Consider the following 22,971-nt stretch of genomic DNA (forward strand, 5'->3'; position numbering starts at 1 on the left):
GATCATGAATCATTTGCCATTTATAGAGTGTTTATTTTTTTAATCTATTTGGTGGTAATCTAGCATTTTTGATAAATACCATGGTAGTAAAAGATTATGCTATTCATGTACCATTGTACTTTTGGAAGTTTTGTAAATGCAATAGATTTATAAAGTTCAATTTGTGTTGTAAGAGGTCAGCCGTAACCAGATATCGATAAAATCACTCCCCATTCAGTCAACGATCCAGAATTAATACTGCAGCAGGAAGTTGTGACTCAAATGAAGCAATGAATTGAACAGCATTAAGCTGCTTTATCACACTACATTACACACCAGGCACACTTCCAGAACCCACAAGAGCCATTTATTACCACAGCTTTTTATTGTTAGACGTAGAACTGTGATATATAACCCTGTGATTTCCAATTTCACACGTTTGCATTCAAAGGCAAGATTGTGTTATGACAAAGGGTGTAGAAAGAGCAACAGAAGAGGGATTAGCACTGCATGTGTTTTTAAAAAGCAAGTATCTATTTTTATTGTTGAATATTGAAATATTTTAGGTTTAAGTAAAATTGTAATATTTATTTATCTTCCAAATTTTACAAATTATTGTCACGTTGTCAGAATTTGTCAGAGTAATAAATGTTTTATTTTGTAGTGACTGAAAATCAAGGAAGATGCTGAATTCTTAAAGGCACAGTCCACCCTAAACATAAACATTCTGTCATTATTTAGTCATCTTTGTCTCGTTCAAAACCTGTTTGACTTTCTTTCATCTGTTAAACACATATGTTTTTGGAAATATATTTTGGAAAAAGCTGAAAACCGGTAACCATTGACTTACATAATATACAAATACTATGGAAGTCATTGATTACAAGTTTTCAGCTTTTTTTTCAAAATATATTATTTTGTGTTCAACAGAAGAAAGAAACTCATGAAGCTTTATATCCACTTTAGGGTGAGTAAATAATGAGCAAATTTTAATTTTTGGATGAACTATACCTTTTAATTTGAAATTAAACCATTTCCCTCCCTTCATCCTAAAAGTATTCCTACATTACCTGTGTCTGTGCATTGCAAGTTTTTGGGTGCTTCGTCTGATTGGTCTCTACAGTCAAACTCTCCATCACATGCCCAGTTTTTCTGCTTCAGGCACTGGCCATTTGCACAGTGGAAATCATTTGGCCCACAGGTAGGATATTCTACATTGTAAAAGAATAGACAACATTTGACACACTCTGCGATCACTTTGCTGGTACAGTAAACATGACCAATAATAATTTTAAAAAGCACCAAGTCTACACCACATGCTTACCACACTCTGGCGACTCGTCAGAGCCATCGCGACAGTCAATGTCATGATCACACATGAAGTTTTTGGGAATACACTGAGAATTCTGACACTGGAACTCAGTGTCATCACAGGTCTTGTTAAACACTTGGGAGAGAAAACAAAGATTAGCAAAAATGTACTAAAGAATTTGCAAAGGAAACATAGAATGTTAAGTCTGCGACACACTAAGCTGATGGTCTGGTGCAGTAAAATGAAGGGGACACTATACTGTCAGTGAGCGCTATCTTTCAGAAGAGACGTTTAACAGAGGTCCTGATTCTCTGTGGTCATTAAAAAATCCCATGGCACTTCTCGTAAAAGAGTTAGGGTGTAATCCCGGTGTCCTGGCCAATTTCCCTCCATCGGCCCTTATGGTCTCCTAATCATCCCTATCCACTGAATTGACTCTATTGCTGTTTCTCCACTCCACCTAGAGCTGGTGTGTGGTGAGCACACTGGCGCCGTTGTCCTGTGGCTTCCGTTGCATTATCCAAGTGGATGCTGCACACTAGTGGTGGTGTGGAGAGGCCGCCCTCATAATTTTGAAGCGCTTTATGGCCATATATGATAAACGCGCTATATAAATACACATTACATTACTTGTAAAACTACTTTTTGAATTTAGTTCAATTTTAGTTCATTTTGTTTTCAGTTTTTCCAGACAAAATTTTAATTTTATCTTTGCATCTATTTGGTAAAGCTCGTTTGACCTTGTTTAAACATCTTTGAAAAATTCATATATAAAACACAAAAAAACAGTAAAGGTAAGAAACCTTCTAAGTACCTCTTAACAAAAAAGTAAAACGTATGATTACATGAAAAGAATACAATTTTATAAATAGCATTTATATTACTTTATATGCTTTCATATACACAAACATAAGTTTACATTTTCTAGCCTAAAGTCAATTGTGTCTTTTAAGTCTAGACAGTAAGTCCGGATTTTGGTAATCCATTTTGAATGAGGTATGTTAACTGTTGATATACTGTAGACATGCTAGTCAACAGACACCTGCAATTCTTCAGCAAAAAGTTCAAGTGTGGCTTTTTGGCCCAGATTAAGCAAGTGAAATGTGACAACACAACTTTTCTCAGTGCTCGTGTTTCTTGTTTTGCCACAAAACATGTTCCAGAATAAGAGATTTCTTATGTAACTCACCACAGCCAGCCTTAAGTCCCTCATCTCCTCCATCAGGGCAGTCTTTATCCCCATCACATACCCAGCGCTGAAGAATACACACATGGGAACCCGGACACTGGAAAGAGTCTGGACCGCAAGTCTTTGCCTCTGGAAGTGGTACATAAACCAGTGTTACTTGAACATTTCATCATCCAGACAAATACTGAGATTCATGATGAAAAATACACAGAAAAACTCATATCTGATTCAGAAGCTGCATCTGTATGAGAGGATGAAGATTTAAAAATTAAGGTTGCTATCGAAGAGGCTGTTCACAGACCTTTTGGGTGCTCATTATTTCATAAGTTCATTAAAATGGGGAGTGATATGGTCGCATTTTCAGGCGAGTTGAAAACATCACAACTTTGTGAGCATTTCGTTTGATGAACCCACTAATAAGAACTTTAAAAAATGTACACTACTGTTTGTTTGACTTACTATGTTTGGCATCAACTTAACAAAAGATATGGACATATTTTGTCCCTTTTTAAAGGCTGTTGTCTGCTCATCATAGTGCATGATTTTATGGTTAGCTGCGTTTTATTATTTGCAATAAACTTGTTTTTTCCTAACTGGAGATGCTGTTGTAATGGTCTTTTTATTTTATTTAAAGAAACTAAATGTGTAAGTGCACTGTTTGTCCAAGCAAGCATGAAGAGTTCGATCCCTGAAGTTACACTTTCACAGGTTTATTAGCATCAAAGCTCACCAGCAAGGAATGCCAGCATGCAAAAACCTCCAGTTCTTCTACACAATTTATAGATCCATAGAATCTCTGAGAAACAGATAATAGAGCGCCCCTTGTGATAAATCACTTATACAAGAACAGTAAAGAATTTAAATGGGACTAAGATAGACTAATTACCACAAACAATCAAACACTGCAGTGCTTCTTAATTTTTGCCATAAATAAAATGTGTCAGAGCAACAGCAAGGGTTTGCAGAGCTCGAAATTGCAACAATTTTGGTTACATATGTGCCCGAAATTTAATCTATGCGACCTCATAATATATTTGGGAGCATAATGGTTGTAGTGGGACCTGTTTTGTTTTTTGTCCAACAACATGCTGAATCTGTCTTCCCTACTGCATAGATCTGATATTGGTTCAAATTAGCTTCCAATCACTCAATGCTTTCTGCTGTCTGATGACAGGGGAGTTTTTATGACCGCAGAAAATGCAAAGTTGAAGTTTAAGGAAGACACATTTAAAACTAGGCTCACAGGTTTGCAAACCCACCTAAAGTTACAAATAATGGCGCTGATGATATCGTTCATGTGGTGAAAGTTGATCAGCCAGTCAAGAGCGTGTTTTCGGAAAGAGTGCTGAAAGTCTCGGAGTTGATCAGCTGTTTGATGGCTCGAATCTTGATGCAATGCATTCACTGTGTGTACAGAGCAAATGGCCGCTAAATGTAAAATTTAAAAGCTCGCCATTACCAAGTTTTAATTGATACTGTGGCTCATGAAAAAGAACGGTATTGCGCATGTGGTCATCACAAGAATCCTGCTCTGCCCCATTCATACTATACAGCCTAAAGGCTACTATACTATACAGTAGTTTCGGGTTATTTACATATAAATGTGCGATTTTTCTTTAAATCACACGCGCATTCTCAGTAGCCATATCTGTACATTGGGTCGGTTGACTCGGCTGCTTTTTTCCACAAATACAACAATATGTAAATCAACACATAACAAAACGTATATTCTTTACTGCAATGCTTCATTTTTGTTTGATGCAAACCATAATTTATTTTTTTTATAAAACGGTAGGACTTTTTTTAAATAGCAGATAACTCTCATTCAAGCATATTCAAGGCCACTCATGGACACTCATTTTAGAATTATTGCTCACAGTATTAAGTATTAAATTAGTAAGTTGTCACAGTATTAGTTAGATAGCTGTTTACAGTTTTTGGCAGTCCTGGTTGAAGTTGTTTTTAAATATAATAAATTCGTTATTATTATTAGTGATGCTTATTTTTTGTGGGTGCTCATAATTTTTTTTCTGGTGCTATTAAATGTTTAAAGTTGGGAGCACTGGTGCTATCAAGTAAAAAGGTTAATTTCAAGTCAGAGGCGGTTTCTCGGAGAGCGTGGCTGATGGCTGCCTAGCAATGACAGATTCCACAGGAGTGCATTCCTGGAAGGACATTGAAACTGGTGAAATAAGTGGCGCTCCTTTTGTTTTTTTTTTACATGGTTTTAGACACATTGTGTGAACAGCCCCTAACAAAGCTCATAAATGTCAACAGGACTAAGATGGCCTATTAAATGAAAGAAGACTGAGCTTTATACAATTTACAGATACCAAACACAAAAAATACAGAGAAAGAATATGTGTTTAGAGATTGTTAATTAATAGTTAATAAATCTTTTGTGACAGCAATGTAAAATGACCTGATTAATATCCTGTGATGCTAACGATTGGACACATTTAAAAAATGTGAACTGGGAATATTGAAATGTATGCAATTCATGTCATTCTAATGTAAATAAAACAAGACAAGAAAGATTTTCCCATTTTGAATATACAAAATATTATGACATGTATTAGGATTTCCTAATACAAATACTAGGTTTTTTTTCTTTATATCCTTAGTCCCATATAAATCCCTTACACATTTACTTTCTTTAAATAAAATAAAAAGGCCATCACCACCACATCTTCCTCCTAGATGTGAGGGTAAAAAACAAGTTTATTGCAAATAATAAAACGCAGCTAACCATAAAATCAAGCAGTGATCACCAGAAAACTGCCTTTACAAAGGGGCAAAATATGTCCGTATCTTCTGTTTTGTTGACGTCAAATGTACTGTGTCCAAACAAACAGTAGTGTAAATTCTTATGTTGTTAACTCGGCACATTAAGCAAGATGCCAACATGGACAGATTGTGTGATCTGCTGTTATCCTCAAAAGCCATGAACAAAGGTAGAAGTGCATCATTAGATGAAGGTTGATTGATAAAAATGGTTTAGGAGAGGTTTAGCAGAGTTTTTGTTTGTTGTTGAAGGTTGTTATGTGACTCACTGCATCTGCTGTCCTCATCAGTGCCGTCGCCACAGTCATCAGTGCCGTCACACACCCAGGTTTTGAAGATACAGCGATGGTTTCCACATTCAAACTGATTAGATGCACAGAACTGGAAAAACTTTTCTAAAAAAACAAATGCAAAACATACTGTCAAAACAATTTAGGTCGAATTTTATCTTGATACATTTTGATTTATGTGATCAGGAGGCAACCAGTGTTGTGGTACTGAATATCTAATTTTCAAAGTGCTAAAATAAATTATTTTCTATTAGCTTACATTTTTACAACTATTTGCATATTGCATAGGGATGGAACGATTATAGTTTTTGGTTGTACGATTATAGTCTGAGTTATGCACCATGTGCATGTCACTGCCAATATAGACGCAAGCTGTGTTTCTCCATTGGAAATAACGAACTTGCGCATACAAAAGATGGTATATGCCAATGCCACTTAGTTAATAGCCTCAGCCTCAACCACAGTTAAAATTAGCCTTTAATCTAGTGTGTGCGTGTGTGCTGTTGAGAAGCCTTTACAATTAATCAACCATGACAAATTAAAGCGCATTCAATATTGAAATCATTTAATTGTTGCATCTCTAGTAATGCGCTTGTATTATAAACAGGCACAGCTGTCAATAAAATGTTAAATAAAAAAATAACAATTAGTATTATTAAATAATTTTATTTTAAAAATCCATGCAATATAATAATACATTTAATTGTACACCTATTATTAACAATTATTATATAATAACATTTTTATAAAAATCCATGCATCATAATAATAATACATTTAATTGTACACCTATTATTATAAAAATAAAAAAAATCTGATTTTTTAAAACTAATTTTTAAATATTTTTATAAAATCAAAAAATGCCATAAAATAATTGCAGGCTTAAAAAATATATAAATAAAAATATTATATTGTAATAAATATAATAATTAAATCAATGTAAATATATATTATAAATGTTCAAATGTTTGTTAATTAAAATTTTAAATATTAATGGATTATTTTTTATTAATCATGTTATTTTTTTTCATTTTTTATTTATTAACAATATTGCAATGATAACAGTTTTTTAAATAATTTGTTATTTTGTAAAAAAATATTTTATTATACTCGATTATATTTAAAATTAATCATATTTATTATTACTATTAATAATATATTTTATAATATGAATTATAATATATAATTACTATATGATAATATTATTATTAATAGTAATTATTGCTATGAGAATCATGCTTATAAAATGCTAAATGCCCTGAAAATGTAATAAAATGGTTAATTTCCGACACTTTTGAGTCTTGAGAATGAGAAATACACCAAAGACAAAGCAATAAAAGAACTTTAACAGAAAAAAGTCAATCTTATGCAGTCAGAGAATAAGAGAATGAAAGAGAGAGAAAGAGGGAGAGAAAGAGGGAGAGAGAGAGAGAGGGAGAGAGAGTTAAATGAAATTGAAGTAAGAGGTGTAAATGTTCACTAACCACAGTGAGCCTCATCTGCTCCATCCTCACAATCGTTCTCTTTGTCACAGGTCCAGCTCATGGGAATGCAGCGCCCGCTCGGACACGCAAAGTTGTTCTCTGAACATTTCTGTTGCCTTTTTTCTGCGGGACAAAAAGTGAAAGGTCAATCTCATTACACAACACCACAGGTTTGATCTGCTGTGAGAACGAGGCTGTGTGTCAGCGTGTCTGATGTGTGAAGAGTCTGACCAGGGCAGTTTCGCTCATCTGAAAAGTCTCCGCAGTCATTAGAGCCATCGCAGCGCCAGGAGGGGGCGAAGCAGAGGGTAGTGAACTCACAGCGCTCAAACGTCATACCCTTTACTCCAAGCAGATAGTAACTGGAGCAGTCCGTGGGGCCTGAAACAGAATTAAACAGAAAATTATAAAGTTTTTGTGCAAGTGAATGTGTAACAGCTTCAGAAATTAAACTTAGAAGTCAAAGGATTATCTTTCATACACTGAATTGTGTAGATGTTGGTTATTTTGGATACTCGAATACGAAACAGACCAATAAATAAAGAAGCATTCCACTTTATAATTTTATGATTCACAAATTTCTAACCAAATTCTCAGCATTTCAATACCAATTCACAAACAAATATTTATTGTTCATAGGTCTATTTTTTCTTTTTTACCAATAAGTAAAATGCTGCAACTTGCCTTACAAAGCAACCAGTAGGTTATGCAATTAATCGAAATTCAGTTTAGATCGAAAATTCGATTTAGAGCTTCTAGGATCCCATTCACATGATTTCACAATAGAATTAAAAAGTGTTTTTGGCACTGAGAGCTTTTTGGTTGGAAACAGATCTGTTTTGAGTAACACTCACTGCAGTTCATCTCATCACTGGCGTCCTCACAATCCACCACCTGATTACAGCGGCTTGAGTTAGTGATGCAGGAGCCGTCTTTACACTGAAACTCAGCAGCGCTGCACAGAGTCACTGAAGAACACAAATGCAGAAAGTAAAGACTTTTTTAGTCAACTACGAAAGATTTCAGCATTGCATGTCCCATACTCCAATATCACTTACTGTTGCATGGCAGCTCATCTGAACCATCCCCACAGTCATCAGTGCTATCACACCAGGAGCTGTGTTTGATACAGCGTCCGTTAATGCAGCGCCGGTAGCCCTTCTTACACATGCGGTTTGCTGCAACCAGAAAAAAGGCTTGAATATCATAAAATATGATTCCTTTTTTAGCAGGGATCACGCTGAAATATTACTATCTCTTCTTCAAGTAAGACCTGGTTAAGTCTGCAGTTGTATTACAAGTTGTATTGTAAAAGTCATATTCAAAGACCCACTAGGGTATTACATTTTACATATATATTCACAATATCATTTCATCACATTTGATGGTGACTGGTAATGAGCCATTTTTATTTACAACAAAGACCTCTTCACACATCTGTGAGTCTGTGCAAATCCCCTAGCAATAACTCATAATGTTATTATTGATATACAGTACAATTTTTGTATCGTGTAGTTCAGGTTTGTTTAACGAAGCATGAGTGATCCCTGCTGGCAGTATGTTAGTGTCGTTTAACCTGTCAAAGAAAGTCTTCTCATGCAGGAAACCAACAGTTTCTGAAGTACAGAGGGAACAATATTTCAAAGTTTCAGGTATGGTACTGCATGTTCATCAAGTTACTATTTAATGTTTCTTATCTAAATCTATTTTTAAATTAAAAAAAATTAATTGTAAGATTTTCCAAAAGGCTCTGCTTTTTTCTCCTAAATTGATTCTGAGCTTAGTTTTTAACAGCAGATGATCTCAGATTGTCACTACTGGTGTCCCACTAGGTTCCTTACTGGATCCACTCCTGTTTATCATATATCTATAGCCTTTTGGTCACATTTTTAGAAAATACAACATACAATTTCAATGCTATGCTGACAACATACAACTCTACCTGTCCACCAAGCCCCCCAGTTCTTTTCCTCCTCCTACTTTGAGCAGATATTTAGCTAAAATAAAAATCTGGCTTTTCAAGTAACTTTTTTAAATTAACTAGTGACAAAACTGAAGCCCTTCTCATTGGCACCAAACGTGTTCTGGATAAAGCTGATAATTTTACAATAGGCATTAATAATAGCACAATTCCTCCCTTTCACTCCCTCCCTCCGTGCAGGTAAAGAGTTTGGGTGTCATCTTGGGTAGCACACACTCATTTGAAGGTCACATCAATAATATTACGTGTACTGCACATTTCCACTAATAATAATATCACTAGTCTCCGCCCTTCTCTCACAACCAATAACACAGCAATTCTTATCCACGCATTAGTTACTTCACTTCTTGTCTACTTTAATGCATTTCTTTCTGGGCTTCCTTCCAAAATTCTCCTTAAACTCCAACTGGTTCAGAACCATGCAGCTCGTGTCATCTCTAGGACTCCATCTCAGGAGCATGTCACACCACTCTTTTATCAGCTTCACTGGATTCCAGTCAAGTTTCGTATTGATTTTAAAATATTACTTCTAACTTTCAAGGCACTTTATAATCTTGCTCCTCCAATATCACCGAAGTTCTCCATATTTACATCGCTTCTCACACCCTTAGATCAGCCAACTCCTTCTCCCTGGTACCACCTCGCACTCGATTGAGCACAATGGGAGACAGATCTTTTAGCTTTATGGCTTCTTGGCTTTGGAACTCGCTTCCCGTGGATCTAAGGAGCAGTGATAATCTTAACATATTTACATCTCATCTAAAGACCCATCTTTTTAAGCAGGCTTTCCTTTAACAATTTTTATCATGTTTTTTATTATGTCATTTTATATTCGTGATGTGTTTACACCTGTTTGGTCAATGATTGTTTTCTAATGTTTTATTATTTGTTTTATTTGTTTTAGCATGGCTGTTGATGCTTAATGTAAGGTGACCTTCGGGTATCTAGAAAGGCGCCATTTACAAATAAAATGAATTATTATTATTAATATTGTACTCTTTAAAAATAGCCATATATGTACCACATGAACTTTAACAAAATCATTAAGAAAGTTAAGCGTGTTCATAGTGAGCTGTTTACACAAATCTCAAGGTATAAAAGCCAACATTACTTGTCAGACACACTTATGAGCTTGCTCTTTCTCGTGAGCATATGAACGTCTGATTAAAAAACTTGCCTAGAGTACATCTGCTGTTTAAAACTAAGCCTAGAATTGTTTCAAAAGAGAATAGGGATGCCTTTTATAAATCTCAGAATTGATGTAGAACAATTTCACAAACTATTTTTCAACCCAGCTTTATATAAAATTAGTTTTTTTTTTATTTATTTATTTTTTTTAAATCAAAGACATCTACTACAATCTATTATTTGAGACACAGTGCTATGAATGGAAGGATTATAAGCCGATATTGTAAATTCTAAAAAGATTACAGATCAGGAAAAGTAAAAAAAAACATACAGCACAAAAGGTTAGTGTAGTTCTTACCGCAGTAGGCCTGTTTCTCATCAGACTTGTCTTTGCAGTGAGCCAAAGAGTCGCAAGTCAAACTGTAGTCGATACAGTCGCCATTTCCACATTCAAACTCATCCACACTGTTGCAAGTTGTGTTTTCAGCTGAAATACAGAGAGAAAAACATGTTCATATTATGCTGCTCTCCTCGCAGAAAACGTACAAGGAAAGTTTATATTTCAGCTACTTAGTTTAGCTACTCACCCACACAGGTATTATCTCCCAGCAGTTTGCGTTCTCCACGACAGCTGCAGTTCACTCGACCTTCAGATGTGATCAGACACAGGTCCTGACAGCCTCCGTTATTGGTGAGGCATGGAGAAAACTCACCTACACACACACACGCACGCATACATATTTATGTTTCATCAGACACATTTTTGAATAAGAAAAAAAAAAATAGTCAAATTATTATTATTATTTTTGTTATTATTATTATCAATATTAAAATGTGAAAAAATTAATAAATAAAGATAAAATAAATAAATAAAATGTACATAAAAATAATTAAAAGTAGATAAATTATTTAAAAAAAATGGATTAATAAAATAAATAAATATATGAATAATACAAAAAAAAAATAAATAAATGAAAAAAAAAAAAAAAAAAAAAAATATATATATATATATATATATATATATATATATATATATATATATATATATAAAATAAAAATTAAAAAATAACCAAAAAAACAGATAAATAAATAAAAAATTATATATATATAAATACAATTATAGATAAATAAATAAATATTATAAATATTATAAATCACCCCATAAGTATTTATTGTGCAAATAAATAAATAAATAAATGTCAAGCTATAAATAGATTATTTTCAAAATGCTGAAAAAACAATCCCTTATTATGTAAATAATGATTCGTTTCTTACAGCACTTTTTTTTTTATTGATAAATCACAAAACTCACAGCTATTAGTGTCTTTGGCCACAGCGATGATGCCCATTGGCTGTTGGGGAATGTCTGCGCGCAGGACCTTCATGTCTCTACCGTATTTATCAGCTCTGAGCACAGCTCTGCGCACCCAGTCCGTCCAGAAGATATAATCACCATACACAGCCAAACCAAACGGATGAACTGGTTCATTCTTCAACACCACCTGATCACACAAAAACAAGACGGATTCACTTATTCTGCAAACTGATTCAACATATGCACGATTTTAGCAATGTGTGCTTTTTATGTTAATTCAAGCTTGTTTGTTAAGATCTACTGAGAAATCAATGGACACACATAAAAAAAGAACCACTCACAAAGCGTCGGCTGCCGTCGTACTCGCAGCGTTCAATCTTGTCAAATGTGGCATCTGAGAAGTAAAGTTTCTCTGCTCGGTGGTCAATGGCCAGGCCGTTCGGGGTGCGTATGTTATTGCCAATGATCACCAGGACATTCGCACCAGAAAGAGATGCCCGCATGATACTGGGAGACTGTTCATTCCAGTTAGTCCAGAACATCAGGCTGATGTGAAGAGAAACGCAGAACAATTTAATATAGAAATAAAAATATTATTGAAGTATTCAACAATTTTACATTAATAAATACAAATTTATTTTTACACTAAATTTTTTTAAATAAAAAATTTAATTTACATGATTAACTATTAAAACATTTTTATGTACAAATCACTTTTGTGGTTTTATGGTATTCACTTTGAAACAAGATTATAAACAAATCAGTTAATAATGGTTCATTAGTATATGATTTAAATCATAATTATTCATTTAAATAATTGAAAATTAATAATACTAAAAAAATAAAATAAAAAATATTAGTTTTTAAATAAAATGATCATTAAAATCTTATAATTCTAAATAGCAAGATTAAAATAACTCATTAAAATTATTATAATTAAAAATTATTTATTTATAATTTAAATAGTTTAACTTTAAATGTAAATACAAAATAAATAAATCAAATCGAATATTAATAAATTTGTAAATAATAATTAATAATTTCAGAATCACTTTGAAGGTCAAAACAAAGAAAAAAGTTTGCACCTTTTTTTAAAAAAATAAAATGTTTAGTTTTATTATACGTACAGTAGTGTAGTTAAAATATGACACTGCATCATGGCAAACATTAAACAGAATTTTCATACTCTTGACATTCATCCAAAACGAAGGCTCTGGGATGGTCGTCCCCTGACATAGTCACCACAGTATCTCTGTCGAAAGCACCAGAGCGGCTTTGGTCTACAGTGTGTCGTGTGATGGTGGAAGTGGTGTAGCTGGTCCAGTAAAGAGTGTCCCAGCCCCGGTGATAAGCCAAACCTTCCACTGATCCTACATCTGTGCAAAAAATGAAAAGAAGAGTGGACTTAGCACTCATATGATCAAATTCTGGGTACAATTTTCACACTGCAACAATCTAATTCATATGCCTGCCCATTAATAGTCAAAGAAATATTTGCATTTTTATACATATATGGATATTGCTTTAGCTGTATTTATATCATTTTTTAATTGTATGTGTGTATTTGTGTGCTTTTGTAAAGCTCCATTAGCATGACAACCCAAAGATCAATGATTTAATTCCCAGCCTAATGACCATGTTTAAAGTAATAAAAACAAAACTATATTTATTCAGATAAAAGCATCTGCCAAACCCAAAAACTAAAAACAATGTCAGGAGACTTTAAATATCTTAGTTTAACAAACATTTCTGACAAATGTATTTTCTGTATCCTGAAATTGATCTTTAATAAAACATGAGGGTTAAACTAAAAGCTCATCCACATGGCAATGGAATTAGGTCTTTTTGCAAAAATTAAATATCAATATTATATTTTATTAAATAAAAAGTTTAAAATAATATAGTGAAAAAAAACTCAAAACACTGCCGTTATGTGTTACTGTAGACAGGCAAAACGCTACTTTTGGAATAGAAAGACATCACAGTTCCATTACCAAAAGGAAAATAAAATCCACACACAACAACCGGTAACAACAACAATAGCAGACTACAAAGCTGTGTTACTGCTGTAGGCTCTGCTGAGTTTGTTATCACTGGTAAAACAAAACAAAAAAACAACACCTGGTAATGCAGTATCAACTAGATGAGCAAAAATGTAGTAATAATAATATTAATAATAATAAATATTAATAATTCCTTACATTTATATAGCAATTTTTTGGACACTCAAAACACTTTACACATTTTTGGAGGGAATCTCCTTATCCACCACCAGTGTGCAGCATCCACCTGGATGACGCGGCGGCAGCCATATTGCGCCAGACCGCCCACCAGCTTTGTTTACACTGTAGGCGGGATCGGTGACAGGGTTACACACAGCGTGACTTTACAATAGGAAGAATCGCTGACAACTTCGTCCAAATTTCTCTCACAACCAATCACACATGATATATATATATATATATATATATATATATATATATATATATATATATATATATAGGGAAGATAATGTAAATATTTGCTCATCTGGGTTTGAAAGGAATTAGCAATTTTTCCTCAACTTTTTTTCTTTTTGACCCGGTTGTGGTATTGCTCAGATGACACGTCAAACAGACACAGGTGCTCCTGTCAAATTTCCAGTAGTTTTTCCTCCATTTCTTGAGTTCAAATAAACTAAAAACGAGACCTTTAATTTCTCCCCCAACCTCCCACTGGCCTGCAGGTACCCGCGCTAGTGGATGCTGCTCTCTCATTGGCTGTAGGTAATCGCCGATGTTATTTTTATTCAAAACTCATTTCACACAGCATGATTAGAATCGGCGAGAGCTCCAGATATTTAGCATGCAAAATATCTCACGGGCATCAGCGACTCATCTGTGATTCTCTCAGATCGCGTCTTTGATAGTTTACATTGTGTGATTGACATTTATGTGAACGAGCACTGATTTGCCTGTCATTTTGGGCATTTGTCAGCTATTTCTTAAAATCTATCGGCGAGTCAAAATTGGGGCTAAAATCATGCAGTCTGAACTCGGCATAAGCCAATTATGATATGGGGATGGTTAGCAGACCCATGGACAGAAGTCAGTGGGCAAATTTGGTCAGGATGCCGGGGTTAAACCCCTACTCGAAGGACATCAGGGAATTTTAACAACCACAGAGAGTTAGGACCTCGATTTAACATCTCATCCAAATGACGGCGCTCACTGAGCAGTACGGAGTCCCCATCAGTGTACTTGGATGCTAAGACCACAGGTTGAGTGCCCCCTGCTAGCCTCACTAACATCACTTCCGGCAGCAAACTAACTTTCCCCTGTGATCTACCATCCAGGTACTAACTGGGCGCAGCTTGACTTAACCTTAGTAGGCGACTATTTGAAAGTTGCAGAAAGCTAGCTGCCGGTATTAACAGTAAAATACATCAGGTATTTTTAAATCCATCCTGGTCTCCTGTTTACAGTATGTCTATACTCAACACGTTGAAAAACATGGACCTAATGCACATGTAAACAGAATCTTCTGTGATTTTATTATTATATGCGGCAGTCTGTGTTTGTTCACAATGGCATATATAAGTGTAGCATACACATTACACTGCTTGAATCTCCAAAAAAGAAACAAAAAAAAAAAACAATCATTGTCTTCTGGACATAGCCTAAGAAACTGCACAATGACTCCATATTTATGTTGCTTGTTTCTGATTAAAAAAACAACATCACTGTATGCAGTTTGTTTTACCTAATTACAATTCTGTGTTCTGTCCCTCAGCCAAGTTGCTTCAAATTTTTTTTTAGCATAATTTCGCCTCATAGAACAAACTGATGCCTGTATTTCCAATGCTTAAAAGATCTCTACAGACATAAAAAGTGCAGCATTTTAACTTCTCAGAATAGCAATCCAATCAGCATTAATATCATATCCTTCATAGAGCAAATGAATTCTTTGATCAACATATAACAAGACCAAACCATTTATTTTAAAACTTCTCCCATCCCAATGAGAAGTTTAATCCTATGCTACGTGTGCATGCAGCTTTCAGCGGGTTGTGAAAGGGCCTTGTTGTGTGTGTTTTGTGGCTTAGTGTCATTCGGTCATTTCATGGATGGGTGCCTGTGCATACAAGACCCTCCCTCTGTGAATCTCTTTAACCACGCTGACTAGTTCTTCCACAAAGAGACGACTGCCCGATGAGTCTCGGACACAACACTGGGAAGCAATGTGGAGAAATGAGCTTAAGCAAAAGCTGTCGAAAGTTTCAATAACTCAAAGTCAGCAACAGTCGCTCTTCAGTAATTAAATAAGCTCAGGAGGGGTTTCGCAGCATCCTTTTGCATCACTTTACAACAGCAATTACTCCCTCATAAAACAGGCTGGACACTCAAGCTAGCTGTTTACTTTTGCTAAAAAACCAATAACGATCCTGCAGAACACATCAGTCTTTAGGTCAAAGGAAGAACAACAAGACTCTTACGTAACAAGCACTGCCCATTTCATTTATGAGACGTCATCATAAGAGAAAACATGATCAAATGAGAGAACTACCACACATCGTGTTTGGATCTTAAAGAGAATCACTTGGGTGTGTGTCGCTCCTCCTAGTACTCATCTGTCTTTATCTGAGAAAACTTGTAATAGGACACACTGAGGAGAGTTGTGTTGCGTTCTTTGGGGACGGACGATAAAGGAATTGAAGTGAATTTGAAGAGTCATCCAATTGATTGTAAGAGGAATGTCGCAGCGAGCACTTAGATTCAAGTAGAATTGACTGTGTGTAATGTGGCCGTCATTGACAGATGCATGGAATCATGTTATGAAGTGTTGCCTGGTTTCACTCAATACAAGTCAACAGCTATAATGGATGGACGTAAGGTAAGCACCCACCACATTTTAAATAAAAAGTTAAGATTATTAGTTGATGAACAGAAGAATACATCTTTAGAATTATGAATAACAAATGGGACAGCTTGGTGGTGCAGTGGGTAGCACTATCGCCTCACAGCAGGAATGTTGCTGGTTCAAACTTCGGCTGGGTCAGTTGGCATTTCTGTGTGAAGTAAAACTCTGAATTACTCCACAGAGTAAACTCTAGAGCAGGGGTGTCCAAACTCGGTCCTGAAGGGCCGGTGTCCTGCACAGTTTAGCTATAACTTCCTTCAACACACTTGCCTAGAAGTTTTAGTATACCTAAAAAGAGCTTGATTAGCTGGTTCAGGTGTGTTTATTTGGGGTTGGAACTAAAATACGCAGGACATCGGCCCTCCAGGATCGAGTTTGGACACCACTGCTCTAAAGTAAAACTCTGTCTTCTCTATGTACAAAAGCATTAACATATATTCTCAACTTTCCAGGAGAACACGTCCCTAATTGCAAATGCTACACACTAACAACCACCCTGGAAACAGCCACTTGAAGTAAACACTCCAATCATGCTTTGGAAGTTATTAACACTCAAAAGGGGCTAATTACTGGCCTGAAGCAGACAGCAATCTTCATACTGATCAGTCAGAGTTGAACGCAAAGTGAATCACTGTTTAGAGAGCAGTATGAATGTTAGCCATGACTCTGGGACTATGAGGTGGGAGCTGACACAGGTTCTGGCCCCAACGTTGGACGCAGTGGTCATAGTGATCGGGTTTGTAGGTCACTTACTAGTCATCTACATCCTGACGGGACGGAGGAGGAAAAACAGATTCCAGTCTCATCAAGGCACAGATACATTACTTTTAGCTTTGAGTGCTTCAGATCTACTTCTGCTCATTGGTCTGCCCTTCCACACCGCCGCTATAGCCTTAGGCTACTGGCCATTTGGCAGCAACCTATGCAAGTTCATCAGCTTCCTGGGCATTGCCTGTAACTCCGCCAGCGTATTTACTTTAGCTGCATTAGCGGTGACGCGCTACCTGATTGTGGTGTATCCCACATGGACATATCGTTTTCGAATGGGCCGTTGTCTACGGGTTATTGTTATTCTCATATGGGTCCCAGCGGTAGTCCTTGCAGCACCTCAATTCGCTTTTCGCCAATTGAGAACTGTGCCCATCAAAACTGTGCCCATCTATTGCTTTGCCTTTCTATCAGACCTCAGCCAGCTGGTCTACAGTGCCATTCTGTTCCTGTTTGGTTTTACTTTGCCTCTGATTATCATTATCGTCATGTATACCAAACTCTACATCTTTCTACGTAAAACGCGCCTACAAGGAAGTGCACCACAACTGGAGCGCTATCAGAGTCAAGTGACTAAGACATCTGTCCTGTTGGTGTTAGTTTTCACCATCTGCTGGCTGCCAGCCTATGCACTTATGTTCTTGCTCATTGGTAATAGTAGTAGCAATTCACAAGCACGTCTTCACAACTTTGCTATAATCGCCAGACTGTTAGCAACCTCATCAGTTGTAGCCAATCCTGTGTTATACGCTTTTATGTCAAACAAATTCCGCAGAGAGCTGTTGTCTTTAGGACGGGTGTGCTGTAAAGGGTGTGGGTGCGTTATGTGTCCAGGAGGAGCAATTGTGCAGCCCTTTAACCCCGTGGATTTGGAAACCCCTCCACAGCCCTGAGGATAAAGTCCTGGAGCATCCACGCAGAAGCATTGTATGTGCTTTAGTTATGAATGGCAAAGCCAGTAATGGGACTAATGATCCATGGAGATAAAGACAATAAATATCAGGCTTTTGTTTGAACTGCATTGATTTGCTCTGCCGGATATAGAAGCCTGAATCATATGAAAACACATCACTGATATTACACAATCATAGGTCATTGTGGAACTGTATAGCAATCATTCACTCTTAAAAATTTACTTTAGTAAATGTGAAACGTCCATGCCAAAACACAAAAAGCAAAGCACATTTTCAACAATGCTTTTGTTTTTGTGCACACCAGTTTTCAATAATCAATAAAACACAATGTAGATATTATTAAATAGCTCTTTGGAATATTTGATTCTTGAATGTAAATGATCAATCTCTGATATCTAGAAATAATGACACAGAGATATGAAAAAAAAGAACACTTCAAATCGTTAGTTTTTTTCTTTATTTTTAAGGTATGGGTTTGAGTAAAATGTTATATTCCATAAACGTCTGAAAACATTTCTTCCAAATTTCAGATAAAAATATTGTCATTTAGAGAATTGTTCCTCGAAGAATGACAATTGGTCAGAATTGCAAATTTTTTATTTTATTAGTTGTGACTGAAAAATCAGGTTTAGTCCTTTAAATATTGATTTTCTAACTCTTGAAGTTAAAATATTAATATTTAGTTGTCTACAAAACTATTCAAACATCTAAATCATACCTTTTGTCATGTTATGCAAAAACCTTTTCTTAGTGATAATGTTTTTATTTAAAACAGGCTATAGTGCACAAGTGTTTTTTAACCCTTAAGGTTACATTTACAGCATCAATAATGAAATATAACTAAACTAAAATCAGTTAATTTCTTTGTTCAAGTGTAAAACATTGTCAGGAGCAGCAGGTGACTTTCTTCATCATTAAAATTCTTAAAATTTAATTTAGGGACATGGCATGGAGCAAAGCAATTTAATTGCAGTGTTCATTTTACAGTCTGATACCCACTTTATTTTGTATCTCGATCAGGCAATGAAGATCATCAATTTTCAAAGAAACTACATCTTAAACAAAGCTATTTTATAATATCACGACGGTTCAACAGAAATGTTTGAGCTGGTTGTCTGAAAATTGAAAGTCCCTGTGCATACACCCAATTGGGAAGAAATGTCATCAGTAGTTTACAAAGAAAAAAAATATTACTTTTTTAAATTTTACTCAAACATATTATATAAACAACTATAAATCATAATCTAGAATTTTAAAGTGGTCTCCAATATTTTATTTAAAATGTTTAAACTCAATAAGACATTTCTAGAACATTATAGTGAAATATTACATGCAGAAATTTTTATATTAATTATCAATATTAATAATTTTCATAATTTTTCCGACGAGTGCTACATGCTTACAATGGAGGATCTGTTGGCTGTTTGTTAAAGGAAGGATCAGAGAAGACTAATAATATAAAGGACTTTGTCAGAGCTTGTCGGAAACTTTACATTATACGGTTCATGAATCAGTTTCTCCCTCCATTTTACAAGTGTATGTAAGTGTGATTAAAATGGTTGCCTCCTTGTTTTCTCTAGCTTGCAAATTGTGTATTTAATTGTGTTTTGTTACTTGTAACCGCTTATACTGTATCCGGTTAACTCTTTATATTTTCATATACCTTCTAAAACCATGTTGAAAACGCAACGTGTGGTGCTTTGTTTGCGAATTTAAATGCGTTTGTGAGCTCGCGATCCACTGCTGTTTGTCGTTGCTATGCCAACCGTCAGCTGTTCCTACACACGTGGGGAAGTCAAGTTTCAAATAATTCAGCTTTTGCTGCTGTGTGGATTAATGCTGAATGTGTGTCATGGTTAAGAATAGAGCAACATGCTGTGTTAAACTGCATTGCTTTAATGCACTCCTGCATTAGGCTTTTACATAAACTCTACACTGTGACTACTTAAAAATGGTTTATAAGCCGTGATGGGCATTTCTCTCTGTCTTACGCTGAACGCAGTTGACCAATTGCAATAGAGTGGGTCATTGGACCAATCAGCACAGATTAGCATCGCTGAACTAATCATACGGGAGTCATTGGGATAAATGGGTAAAAATAAATGCATATTATAAGAAAATTAAGTGTTTTCTGACCTTGCATGCATATCAGCCTTTTGTTGGAGACCCCCAAAACCAAAATATGACCTTTTTAATGCATAATAATGGCTCTTTAATGTATTTTTATTCAGCATTAACATTCTGAACAGGATATAAAGCACTTTTTTATCTTAACATTATTTGCATCTAGGTGAAACAAAGGCAAATATGAATTTAAAATGGGGTATACGCATTGGACAAAATACTATACATTTACTTTTAAAGTACTACTTGGTTCATTATAATTTCCCACTGCTAGTACTTGCTACCTTTTATTAGGTGATCTGCACAATACAGAGCAAAGAAAAAAAATGAATGAAACTTACTGTCCACTATAGTCTTGCGATCGGAGCCATCATCATTAATGTGCTGAATGTTACCGAAGTGAATGTCACTGTAGAAGATGCGGTTTGCTCCCTTTCCCCCGCCACCCCTGTAGTCGAAGGTAAGAGCGATAACGTTCTTCATGTGCTCTGGGTCCTCGAAGGGTTTGATGGGAGCGTTGAGGTTTGTTTCATCCGACAGGTGAATGCTCTTTAGTATTGTGCGCTCCGAGTACAGCAGGTAGCCGTCGTAGTCTCTGCAACTGTGACCATCTTCTGCCAACATGCCGTGTGCACAGGCGCAAGTGCGATTTCCATTACCACGGAACAAACACAGCTGTTCACAACCACCGTTGTTCACCTTACAGACGTTGGTTCCTGTACATCATATCAAGTCAATTTAAACTAAACTATTTTTGAGTTTTAGAGACAAGTTTGGGAAGATACACACCTTGCTGCCTTGCGCGGTTGAAGACTTTAATGTCTTTGAGTTGTACACCAATGCCTGTTCTCAAATACACCATATCTGTGGCATTATCCTTGTTTCCTCTCTTGATAGAGCCATTGGCATGAGTCCTGTTGGAAAGAGAAGATATAAAGCAGATTAACACATAAAATATAGGATTAACACATAAAAGAACTTCGATTATTATCAATAAAGGGAAATGACAATCAAAGGGTGATATCATACCAATAAATTTTGCATTTAATAGACGTCTAAAATAGACATCTTGACTAAAACAAGGCTAAATATTGTCAAAATCTAACAGATGTCAAAAAAACCACCCAAAATAATACAATACACACATTAGACAAACTTTACATGTGTTCATTCATTTCAGTCTATTTGATAATTAGTCTAGTTTTGGGTTATTCTTAGACATTAGATTTCCAGTGACAGACCAAATTTAGTCTTGTTTTAGCCAAGATTAGACTTCTTTTAATCACAAACAAATGCTTGCTGGAAATAGGCAATAGTACAGATCAAGGAGTTTGTACCTGTCACTCCAGTAGATGTAATCCTCAAAGACAGAAACGGCAAACATGTCCATGTTGTTACTAGACAGCACCAGCTCACGGTTTTCTCCAGTCTCCAGATTTATGCGCTCAATTTTGTCAGTTCGGGCATCGCACCAATACAGCAGGCCCTCCTATGTAAAATTATATACATCTTTAGTCATTTCTGAACAATTGCCTAATATGGGTTTTAAGTGAAAAAAATAATTGATTGATTGAACTTAAGTAAAAAATAATTAAATTAATTAAATGTACTGAACTTTTTGCTGACAAAAAGGCAGTGTGTGCTTATGTACAAACCTGGTAATCAATGGAAATGCCATTAGGCCAGCTGATGCTGACATTGACAAGAACTACTCTCTCAGAACCGTCCAGGCGAGATCTTTCAATTCGTGGATACTGACCCCACTCTGTCCAAAACAGATACCTGTACACACAAACAGTCCAAGACCATTTTTCCCACAGGACTAAAAAACAACAACAAATACATTCTTTTCACACGTTCAGATTCTAAAGTATAGGGCTCCCAAAAACCTGTGACCCCCAAAATAACAATGCCAGTGATTCACGGCCCCCACATTCCTCAGAAGTGGTTATAAATATACAAATATTTTCATTCTTTATGTAACTATTAACTACCAATTTTTTCTTCTGTGGGTTATGAACAAAATATGGCAATTCGAATAGTTTAATAAGGCCCCATTTACATTAATACAGTTTAGTTTTACAACACATAACTTTTGCAATGGTTATGCCTTGCGTCCACACTAGCCAGGAGTATTCGAGCCTCGAAAACGGAGCGTTTTGGAAACGTTGAAGAGGCTGTTTCGTTTTAAAACGCTGCTGCTTCATGTCAGCGTGGATTTGGGGAAAAAGGAGACTACTGAAAATAGAGGCATGGCTCCAGACATTCACCTATCTGATTAGGGCTTTTTCTTAATATAAAGTACACAAAGTTCCATCTTGCATCCTTACTTGTAAGTTCAGACTTAAAGTTTGTAAAGAACCCTGGAGGACATGTCGGGTAAACAATAGCATGGAAATACGACATGAAACAATTTCTCTTTTAATTTTTATATTAACAACTTAAACAAAACAGACACTTAAAAGTTACATATTGCATCATGTACATGTTTATATTACCATCATCTTCATTGTATGCAAATTTATAACAAAACGGAGCCAACCAACAACTGCCTCCTTTCATTTTCATTGAAAACATTAGGTTCACTGTGTGCTTTTGGCAATATAAGCTTAGGCTATGCACACAATAAAGATTATCAGAGGAAATCCATGATGATATATGAAATAGCTGTCTCTTTTGCTGAATATAATAATCAGTAAGCTGTAATTTTAATAATCAATAATAATTATAAGAGTATAAAAGCACAAGTTAAAGTAATCGGTCAAACGTGCAGAATCCGTGAATGTGGTTAAATAAATGAATAG

The 22,971-nt window shown here is 35.5% G+C and overlaps 2 protein-coding genes across 3 annotated transcripts in view; one reads left to right on the forward strand and one right to left on the reverse strand.

The window, feature by feature from the left end:
* Positions 1-22,971, reverse strand: part of lrp1ab (low density lipoprotein receptor-related protein 1Ab) — a 223,510-nt gene that overhangs the window by 42,557 nt on the left and 157,982 nt on the right. For both annotated transcript variants that reach the window (XM_087307138.1, XM_087307137.1), the window contains exons 38-54: positions 21,823-21,949; positions 21,505-21,656; positions 20,957-21,081; positions 20,509-20,883; positions 12,649-12,838; positions 11,804-12,008; positions 11,460-11,649; positions 10,735-10,860; positions 10,506-10,634; positions 8,097-8,216; positions 7,893-8,006; positions 7,270-7,419; positions 7,039-7,161; positions 5,534-5,659; positions 2,481-2,609; positions 1,304-1,426; positions 1,050-1,190 (exon numbers count right to left, since the gene is read on the reverse strand). In XM_087307138.1, coding sequence (XP_087163264.1) covers positions 1,050-1,190; positions 1,304-1,426; positions 2,481-2,609; positions 5,534-5,659; positions 7,039-7,161; positions 7,270-7,419; positions 7,893-8,006; positions 8,097-8,216; positions 10,506-10,634; positions 10,735-10,860; positions 11,460-11,649; positions 11,804-12,008; positions 12,649-12,838; positions 20,509-20,883; positions 20,957-21,081; positions 21,505-21,656; positions 21,823-21,949 — 2,645 coding nt within the window. The remainder of the gene's footprint in view (positions 1-1,049; positions 1,191-1,303; positions 1,427-2,480; positions 2,610-5,533; positions 5,660-7,038; positions 7,162-7,269; positions 7,420-7,892; positions 8,007-8,096; positions 8,217-10,505; positions 10,635-10,734; positions 10,861-11,459; positions 11,650-11,803; positions 12,009-12,648; positions 12,839-20,508; positions 20,884-20,956; positions 21,082-21,504; positions 21,657-21,822; positions 21,950-22,971) is intronic.
* LOC137489127 (somatostatin receptor type 3) lies at positions 16,006-19,730 on the forward strand. The gene is made up of 2 exons (XM_087307186.1): positions 16,006-16,334; positions 16,814-19,730. Exon 2 carries the CDS (start codon positions 17,009-17,011, stop codon positions 18,020-18,022), a length of 1,014 nt encoding a protein of 337 aa, XP_087163312.1. The 5' UTR covers positions 16,006-16,334; positions 16,814-17,008; the 3' UTR covers positions 18,023-19,730.

Source organism: Danio rerio, chromosome 23 (genome assembly GCF_052040795.2).
Source record: "Danio rerio strain M-AB ecotype USA chromosome 23, GRCz13ab, whole genome shotgun sequence".
NCBI classification, from domain to species: domain Eukaryota; kingdom Metazoa; phylum Chordata; class Actinopteri; order Cypriniformes; family Danionidae; genus Danio; species Danio rerio.

Excerpts from the sequence above, each read along its gene's own strand:
- LOC137489127 (XM_087307186.1), top strand. The coding sequence starts at position 17,009 with ATGAATGTTAGCCATGACTCTGGGACTATGAGGTGGGAGCTGACACAG.